We start from the raw sequence: 9,994 nt of genomic DNA, 5'->3' as shown, positions 1-9,994 counted from the left end.
ATTTACTTGTGCGGATTCTGTAACGCTGAGGATTTTGAGGCAATCCTTGAAATGCTGTCATCTAAATGCACCATTGTATTCTTCATATGCAGCACTAGAAAGAGCAAGAATGATTTATTTTCACAATTTCAAACCCTTTTTTTTTTTCTCTCACCCTGCTACGGTTGCACTCGAGCGACGCCGCTCAATAATTATCTTTCCAAAATGTCCAGCTCAGGATGCGAGCGCCTGTCACTGGCAATTGACATGATGAAAAGGGCTGGTCTCTCCTCGAAACGGTGTGTGTGAAAAATCCGACGTTTCAAGTGACTGATGCTGCAGGATGTGGTCTCTGCTGAAATGTATCAACACGTTATGTAAGAGTGATTACCGTCTTTAAAATATCATTAACTCTTTGAATCCATCTGTTGTGCTTTTGGCCAGATAGAGCAGGAGGAGGGCTGATCAGTGGTGATTTAGAGTTCTCCGGTTTCTCCTTCCCAGGAGGAGACACAACAAGAGGCTGCTTTTCACGCCTGTATTTAGTCGAAGGTTTCTTTACATTTTCACAGAGACGTGCAATCAAAAGCCAGCCACTCCCCTCCCTCGCTCTCCAACTCTTATGCACAAGGAAACACAACACACACACACACACCATTGCGTGCATACACACCCACCGACACTCTCCTTGGCTACTGAACTGCCATTGCAGTGAGATCAGTGCTTTAAGAACAAGGCAGCCACGCTTGAGCGCTATAGCTTAATAAACAGTAGTTTGCTTTGAGCACGCACACACCGAGTGCACCTAGTTTGAATTCAGCAACGATCTTAACAGGCTTCCAGAATATGCCGGAGAAGACAACCTTACCTGCCTTGCTTTTTTGAAAATATAGATGGGATTTTTTTTTTTTTTTTTTTCTCTCCCCCCCCAACTTAAGCGTCTACAAAGCACAGCGGCTTTTGTCAACTCTTTGCTTTCCAGCGTGATTTACTCCGGCTCTCTTGGCTCCTCAGCCTCTCTGCAATGTCTTACCCAGTGCAGCAGCATCTCACACACACACGAGAAGAGATTGCAAATCATCGGTCTGATCAATCTAATGTCCACGGGGCATCCAACCCGTAGCTCACATTGGTGTGCCAGTCATGTACACATGCTTTCATCAGCTCCGGCTTTGGATTTCTGTCAGATGTTTTGGTGCAACGCTTCTGTACTCCCATTTCTAATAACCCCAGTCAGGTGTCTTTGTTGACATCTTACGGTTTTATAGCATTTTTAGGTGTGGATTAAGAATCAGACTTTTTTTTTTTTTTTCTAGTACTATTCATCACCGTTTGAATATACCGCGTGTCGTTCTTGACATACAGTATGTCCTCCTGTGGCTGAAAATACAGAGAAACCAAACACGCACTTACTCAAACTCAGCAAATTATAGTGATAAACAAAAAACAGCCATCTTGAGAACAGACATGTAATCATGCCACTATAAGCCAGACATGATGGAGTCAAATACACAGACCTTTGTTATTTTGTTTATTCTCCTTTGCAAAATTGTACCGGGGGAAAAAAAAAAGCATTGTTGGCCTCTGAGAAGAACATGAGTTCAGTGGAAGCCTGGTTTCTGGTTTCCCCAAGTATTTATCAGTGTCTACAATAGCATTGTCCAGTTCAGGTTGTTTCTGGCAGCATGACACACGCTGGGCTGGAGCTGCGGAGAAACTCTCGCCAAATGCCGGAATACAGATCACTGTGCCACAAGTACCGAAAGCTAACCCCATCACACACACACACACACACACACACGGTGCTTAGACTGACTGCCAGATATTCCGACAAATTCGCTGATAAAGTAATCTGAAGAACTGAGAAAACTAATTGTCTCTTTGTAGAATCGTCCACTTTACTGGAGGCTGCAGCTGAAACGTCACACGCAAATCGAATCTAACTTTCACATAAATGTGAAGCTTATTGAATTAATCAAGGAAACGGGACCAGACTGTCCCATTGTGTGTCTTATTTTGGCCAGACACTTCGCTTAATTCCGCTCTCTCGCTTGTTCTTGAGGGACTGGCGATTGAGATGGTGATCACTTGCATGTGTGGCAAGAAGCTTTGCCAGAAAGAGTGTCAGGCATGGGATGAAAAAAAAAATTGGCTCACCCGGGCCTTTACACAGGCTCCTTTGTTTGCACAGTAGGGTGGATAGAAACCCGGACTGGGTCTGGAGCTCCCATGTAGGTGATGAAGAAAGATCCAGCGATGACCTGCTTGGCTTTTTTTTTCTTAAAAATCATCTTAAACCAATCATCCGTGCCAATCGCAGCGTCCCGTGTCCCCCCGTTTCTGAGTTTCCAGGTTGTTTATGCGTGATGACGTGCAAAATATTCTTTCTTTGCGTGTGTGGCAAAGTCCCTGGCTATTATTGGTTCCCTGGTTGTTCAGTGATCAGCATGAAGTACATTCCTGCTCAACATATAACAGCCCATGCTATTATTCTGTTCTCTTGTAACCACGAGCTGCTTTATCTAAGATGGGAAGCATCTTTCCCTCTTGTAAAGGACTCTTTTCATCAATTAAATCTCAGTCCTGTGCATTAAAGATTAATTTCTGATCTCCATAAATCTGATGCAAGTGTGTGCTGTCTGTATTATAATATGCACAATTTCAGAAAATATCATTCTGTAATCTGCAAAAAGTAATTTTCTTCTGCCACTGGTTATATTGTACATTGTTTTTGTATTAATTCACCTATGACCTGTTTTTTTTCTGGCTTCCCTCTTGAATAATAGCCTCCGTGAGAAATAAGAGGGGGAAATATTGATACAGCATGAAAGACTATACATTTGTATTTGTTTTCTCCATCTCAGATGAAGAGGAAGTTGGACCATGGCCCTGAGGTCCGATCTTTCCCTTCAGGAAAAAAGCCCTGCAAAGGTCCAGAGTATCCAAGGTAAGGGACACACAAGATTTACACACATTTCAAGACGGTCACGGATTGTCCCATTTTTTTTTTTTTTTTGGATGAGCAGTGATTTGCATTTGTTCCCCCTTTTGCTTCCAAAAAAACATTCTTCAGTAGAAGCATCCATACCTCTATCTCCTTTTTAGCACTTCATAAATATTAACACAATTCTCTTGTTAAAAGCCAATAGAAGAAAGTTAAAAGTGTGAAGAGATGCTTTCTCGTTTGCGTTCAAACGGAATAAGTCTTCACAGTTTGTTGTATTTCCAGCATCCGGTCTGCGGTCCCCAGATGTTCCTCTAACCTTAAATATTTAATATTTGCTCACATGTAGCCACATTAAAATTCAGACTGAACACAGGCACTTAACTGTAAATGTCGCCATGTAACGGGCCGTGTATCAGCCTCCTCTCCCATTAAAAATGAATCAATAATGAAATAGACCCTCCACTTCCCATTTTGTTGTCAGCTAGCAGAATCATGCAAGGCCTGGACAAGCCCACCGTCTCCTGTCAAGAATGGGATGAGGTAGAGGAGAAGACAAAAAAAAAAAAAAAAGAAAAAAGGATCCTCAAATATGGACCCAGATGTGGACTAATTTAAAATAAACCTGAAAATTCTTCAGTCATATTATGACCGTAGTGCACATATACATGCAAAAGATCAGGCAGGGAATTTGTTGCATTAGACATCTATTGCCATGCGTAGAACGACAGCCTCCTGCAAATAGAGCACAGTAGCAGGATGATAAGGTTGTTCGATCATACGAACAGCTTTGCATACTTGAGGTATTAGTTATAGCTTTTGCTGTCGAGCAAGTATTTGCTGAACGTGATTTTGATACCAATCGATGTAGTAATTTGATTAATTTCATTCCTCGATGTTTCCCTCGTACTTTGTTCAGGTTAACACTTGGCCATAAAATTAAGTCTTTCTACACCGTCCTTGTCTAGTTTGCCTGTCGTTTCTCTGTTTTTGTTATTTGTGAGTGGTTTTGATTTCGGGCGGTCGTACTTTAACTGTACTTTCATATTATTTGCTTAACAGTTTTTTTTTTTTTGGAAAAATATAATCTGCCTTATTTCTGTCAATGTTCTCGATGATGGAACATAAGATGCTATCATTTTCAAGACTGTTTATTTCACCAAAGATCCAAATGAACATTAACACGGTCCCTAAATGGTTCTGTGTTTTGTTTGTTTTTTGTTCAATTAGGTCGTAGAACATTGTCGCTACCGTTGTCCTCAAAACCCAGCATGTTATTTGAGAGTGGTGTCAACCAAAATGAGCATGTTTTCATAAAAGTTGATGAAACTAAGATAATCAGAGCTTTGATACTGTTATTTTAACAAGGAAAAACAGTAGCATCTCCTCAAATGTTTGGCTATTACTTACACATTTCAATAATTGCTCCCCTTAACGGTTTGCATCCCGGTTTACCTGGTTTTTCTGTGAATTCATAATGCGCATAAATGTTCTTGATAAAATCGCGCATTTCCGCTTGTGTCTCAATATTGATTTTACCGGTCTTTATGTTTCCTAAATTGCAGCCCGACAGGAATTGTCCCGTGTCCAGCGACACCCACCACATTTGGTCACATCAGAACAGCCAACGGTCAGGGGCAACAGAGACGGCGTATTACCTCTATCCAGCCACCCACGGGTCTCCAGGAATGGCTTCGAACATTTCAGGTTTGTTTGTTCAAGTCTTCACCCTGCCCTCCCGCTTTTCTCCGAGGGGTGACGACGTAGCCTCGAGCACAAGCTCATCAAAAAAGCAGATGTTGCGCCCAATCAATGTTCACTTAGTCTCAAAGATAATTGCTGGCTTGTTGTTATGGCCCACCACATTACCATAGGCACTGTAGCGTGGAATTGGAATTAGCCGTACCTGTTCAGACTAAAAGCAGAGCTACTGTAGACTCAGTGTTTACATTTAAAAGTGGAACGCTGGTTCTCCTCTGTGATCGAAGATAAGGCAACGTCTTTTGACATTGCTAACTTTGTTGTGTCTGTCGTCCACAGTCGGTATCATACGATCTGGTGCGAGCGTTTCTTTTTTTTTTTGGCCGTTACTGTGAAAGAGGCTGAATTTTCCCAACCCCCCACCGGTGGATGGGTGTTGGACTTACCCTTTTTATTTTTGGTGAAAACCGGTGTAGCGCCTTATCTGGTTCGATTCAGTGTTTGTCCAATTCAGAATCCCCTGGTTCATCACGGACTTCAGTCTTAACGGCGCAGTAAAAGCCGAGCAGTAAAGTGTTTTTTTTCTCGCTTTGCATATTTAATAATTTCCTGTTTACTGTAGTTGTAGCTCAAAGAAACAGTACCTCAGGAGTCTCAGTGCTTCCTGCTGTTGCTTTTGAAGGCTGTGGATTTCGGTCTCGGGTGTTTGAAATTGAGAGGTTCTCGTTTGGCAGACACTCCCAATATCAGAGGAGTATTATCACGTGCCTTCGTAATTATTAGTTGATCAAAACAGTTACACTTGCAACATCGGTGAGCCTGCCAGTGTTCTGAGCACCTTCACATTTTTTGATCACAAATGTGAGCTGCTACTATTGGTTATGATTAGAAGTTCCTCAAACATTGCAAGTTGCAAATAGTTGAGATGGTTTAATAAAGGAGAACTCGAAACAAACTGTGTCCAGATCTCATGATTAAGATCATTTAAACATTAAGTTGCATGCATTAGCAGATGCATTCCTTAACGGTGGTATTGCCATAACCCTTTTTTCACCAAATTTCACAATTCAAGAAAGGAAAAAATGACTGAATATTTGTTCGTGATACCACTTGGTTCTTTCCATGGCTAGGAGCGCATCGCTGAATTCACAGATTGTTTTTATGACGATATCTCGTCACCAACAAAATACAGGTTGCCTACATTCATTACATTACATTACCTTACAGTCATTTAGCAGACGCTTTTATCCAAAGCGCCTTACAAAAATTGCAATTCAATAACCGAAGATCCAAAGAAGTCACCATTCAACCAAATAGCCATCTCAAAACCATATACATACTTTCTTCATTTTTTTTTTTTTTTTTTGTTTGTTTTTATTTTTGTGGGGGGTGAGGGGGCTAAGTGCGATTAGTGGGGTAGTGTTTGGGGAAGACATTCGCCATATTTTCCGTCCACCGTCATAGTCACTAATCGTTGTTAGAATTCAGAGGCTGCACAAAGAATCGACCGCGGCTCTCGTTTCCAACATGCCGTTTTTTTCAGCGAGCCTTTCCGATAGAAAAATAACCTCCCAAAGTTCTAATGCTGTTGACATAGTCTGGCTACTGATGTTCAAATCTTTCACTTGTGTGTTTGCTGCTACAAATAGGCAGGTGCCTCAAGCAAGTCTCCGCTGCTGCAGAAAGCTCATAGGGAACATTAATGTGTTACAGGCTGCATGTTTCTCAGACACCGTTCATCAAACTTGCAAAAAAAAAAAAAAAACCCCCCGAAAAATAAAACGGAGGTTATATAAGCAGACGTTGGCCTCTTGTGTGACTGCGGTAAAGTGGCACAATTAGCCAAAAACGCCCCAGTGTTTCGCTACAGCTGCATTGGGTGGTGCAATCCAGATTTGGATGTGCGATGATTATTCCGCTGACAGTGTTCAACTAGTGCCCCGCCACCTGTGACTGCCAAAAATGTTTAGCTTTATTTTCAGGGCTTCTGGAGAGCGCAGTTTACAGAGAGTGAAAATACTGCAGTCAAAGCCTGTATGATATTTTACTTATCAATTGTGTAATGTTATACTTCAAATACATAAATAAACCAAGGATTTTTATCATGGAAGTTGATGCCATGCATCTTGGTTAATGATTTTTTTTTTTTTTTTTTAAAACATGCCAGTGTTTTTTTTTTTAAAAAGGGTTTTAAGTTTCCTGCAGAGTCTGTAATCACATTACATTATTTGTAAACCTTTATTTAATATATCACTCAAATGCTGAACTACAATAAATTTCAATTTCATCTGTGTCTCATATGAATGTTAGCTAATGATGGCCGGAGTTTTAAAACATTTTTATCGCAATCACATCCAAGTTTGACTTCAGATTTAATTAAAAAAAAAAAAAAAAAAAAAATTAAAAATACTGTCCGGTGCGTTGCAGAGCTGGAGTGGCCCGGAGAAGCTGCTGGCGCTGGATGAGTTGATTGACAGCTGTGAGCCCACACAAGTCAAACATATGATGCAGGTAATCGAACCACAGTTTCAACGCGACTTCATCTCCCTGCTACCCAAAGAGGTGAGTTTCCGTTTTCATAATTTGTCTCAACGCGTTCATTACAACCTCTGTTGTGAGATTTCTGATCTCATCTTGCTCCCTCGGTGTCCTCTCTTGGTAATTCTTTATGGCAGAAATTGATATTGCATGAAAATGAGTCCGTAACCTTAGACTCTGGCTGTCTTCCCTCTTGACAAATGTTTTTACTTTGCAACAAAACTGACAATACAAATGGTCCAAAGTGCCATCCTGATATGATCGCGGTGAGGATTCAAACAACACTGCCTCAATGCTATGAAGCTGATCAAATACTTCACACCTTGTCTGTGTCTGGTGGGTGTTCGAGTGAAGGAATTGGCAGACTGAGGCAATATGATGCAAGATTTCAAGATGTTAGCGCCACTTGCTTTAAATCCAAACATGCAGCAGCACCATTCATGTTGTTACAGCCCCCTTTCATATATCAGATTCTTTTGGGAGCGCTAATTCTCTTTTTGTTCTCACAGAGAAATTGATCATCGCTAGGGCTTTCAAGTCATTTCAACAACAAATCGTATTTTGAAGCAGTCCCACCTTTTTTCAAGGATCCATGAGCGTTCGTCTGTTTTGATTGACGCCCCCGATTGCCAATCGGAATTAAACTGTAATCTGGTGTTTTTACATGAAAACCCTTCAGAGAACGAGCAACGCGGCATCCCTGCTTTATTCGCTTTTAAAGTCGAGTGAGAGAATGTCATGGAAAAAAAAAAAGGGAGTCGTCTGCCACGGAGACGCTTTTCTAGAAGTGCGACGCTCATGAGATCTCACACTGAATTTGTCACAGAAGGTGTAGTTTGCGTATCCCGCCTCATATTACGGTCGTAAAATGTAAGAATGATATTTGCTCTGCGGGTCACACTTCACTACCTAAACGAACCCGTGTTGTTCCTCGCCACGGTAACCGTAGTGTTCTTTTGCACCGCTAGCGGTTTCAGTTTTTGGGTTCATTTTCACCAGGTGACAACGTTTGCCGTGTTCCGCTTCACAAACTAATCCCGTCGTGTCTGTCGGAGGTTCACGGAAATGTTGATTTAATTCCAAAGTCTTTTACCCCCGTCGGTCGGATTTGTGCTGTTAATGTTTTGCACATTCTTTCTTCGACAAGCTTGCTTTTACGGTTCCATCATTTTATTTGAGTTTGATTTTTTAAAATCTCAAGGTCTCCCGTTTCACGGGTTTTCAAGATTTTCTACCGGAATAGCAGATAGCGTCTCCCTCCCCGCACACCCTTCAAATGTGTCTTCGCCATCTTTCAACAGCTGGCTTTGTATGTGCTGTCATTCCTGGAGCCCAAGGACCTCCTTCAAGCGGCCCAGACATGTCGCTACTGGCGCATCCTGGCTGAGGACAACCTGCTGTGGAGGGAAAAATGTAGAGAAGAGGGTGAGTATAAATTCGTGCGGTAATCCGAGGAGGGCGGTCACGGCTTTGAGCGGCGCTCGGAGTTGTGTTTATAAGTGATGGAGAAGGATCCTCCGGGCTTCCTGGTTTGAGTCCAATCAGCCTCTCTCCTTGCTAACAGGCATAGATGAGCCGTTGCTCATCAAGAAGAGGAAAATCGTCAAGCCCGGCTTTACTCACAGCCCCTGGAAGAGTGCCTACATCAGGCAGCACAGGATAGACACTAACTGGAGGAGAGGGGACCTCAAATCACCCAAGGTAGTATTTTCCCTCAAACTTAAAACTCCCCACTTGACAGTCTCAACACAACCGATCTTATCGTTCGGATCTCGGCATCCGAGTGAGTCACGGAGAGTTCGTACGGGTCCGAAGCCGACGGCTGCCGGCTATCTTTTCTCCCCTTCGGTCTCGAGATTTAATGTCTTTTGCCCGTGAAGATGTTTGTCATAAACCATGACTCACGAGGCAGATCTGATCTTTAATGGGCCGCACACTCTGGAAACAGCTCCAGGCCCTCGGTGTAATTGTGGTTACTTTGCTCCTTATGCCTCTCGCATATACAATGTGCACCGTCATTTGCTGAGTTAGCAGTCATGTGACCCCACAATAGCAGTGTGTGTGTGTGTGTGTGTGTGTGTGTGTGTGTGAGAGAGTGAGCGAGAGAAAGAGAGCAAGACACACACACACACACGCACACACAGTGTCCCAATTACAGCACTGTTTACACCTACCACAATTTTGACATTTTTCTCCTCTACCCATTTTACCTACATCTGCTCAGCCACCACAGACTTGTAATCGTCTCTTTATTTTCAAGTCTTTCCGCTCCATTAACCTTTTCTCGGTTCTGTTTTCGAAGGTGTTGAAAGGTCACGATGACCACGTGATCACCTGCCTCCAATTTTGTGGTAACCGTATCGTCAGTGGTTCGGACGACAACACGCTCAAAGTCTGGTCCGCTATCACGGGAAAGGTAAGGGTTAACCGCTTTTCTACTTCCTGTTGTCTCATCTGGGTTTAATGACTTCCTCGTCTTGCATATTTTGCACCCTGTAGTTAAACCTCAATAGACCGGCATCGGACATTTTCGGGCTTCGGCGGTTATGAAATTGTTCTAAGCATTCTAAGCATACTAAACGAAATTAGATTTAAAAAAAATAATCATTAACACCAACGGCTCGTGTTATCTTTCCCTAAAAAGGCGTCCGCTCGGCCTCGTTCGGTTCCGAGCTCGTCCCTCGGACCGTTCTTGCAGATTTGTCACCCGGACCGTGGCTGAAACGGTGTTCGGTATTCATAAGCGAAGCCGGTGCAGCCACACAGGCCTTGTTGTACAGCTTTACGCCCGGCATTCAACAGAAAGGCAGCAGTTGTGCTGCGGTTCCGGCG

At 42.7% G+C, this 9,994-nt stretch overlaps 1 protein-coding gene across 4 annotated transcripts in view; it reads left to right on the top strand.

Moving 5' to 3' along the window:
* fbxw7 (F-box and WD repeat domain containing 7) overlaps positions 1 to 9,994 on the top strand; it is a 101,964-nt gene that overhangs the window by 76,633 nt on the left and 15,337 nt on the right. For all 4 annotated transcript variants that reach the window (XM_086157403.1, XM_086157402.1, XM_086157405.1 and 1 more), the window contains 6 exons: positions 2,844 to 2,926; positions 4,489 to 4,630; positions 7,052 to 7,186; positions 8,464 to 8,587; positions 8,727 to 8,863; positions 9,465 to 9,578. In XM_086157403.1, coding sequence (XP_086013529.1) covers positions 2,844 to 2,926; positions 4,489 to 4,630; positions 7,052 to 7,186; positions 8,464 to 8,587; positions 8,727 to 8,863; positions 9,465 to 9,578 — 735 coding nt within the window. The remainder of the gene's footprint in view (positions 1 to 2,843; positions 2,927 to 4,488; positions 4,631 to 7,051; positions 7,187 to 8,463; positions 8,588 to 8,726; positions 8,864 to 9,464; positions 9,579 to 9,994) is intronic.

The sequence above is a fragment of the Fistularia commersonii genome, chromosome 12 (genome assembly GCF_037954325.1).
Source record: "Fistularia commersonii isolate RoL2024-O1a breed Wild chromosome 12, RoL_Fcom_v1.0, whole genome shotgun sequence".
NCBI lineage: Eukaryota > Metazoa > Chordata > Actinopteri > Syngnathiformes > Fistulariidae > Fistularia > Fistularia commersonii.
This window is presented reverse-complemented; position numbering and strand designations above follow the sequence as displayed.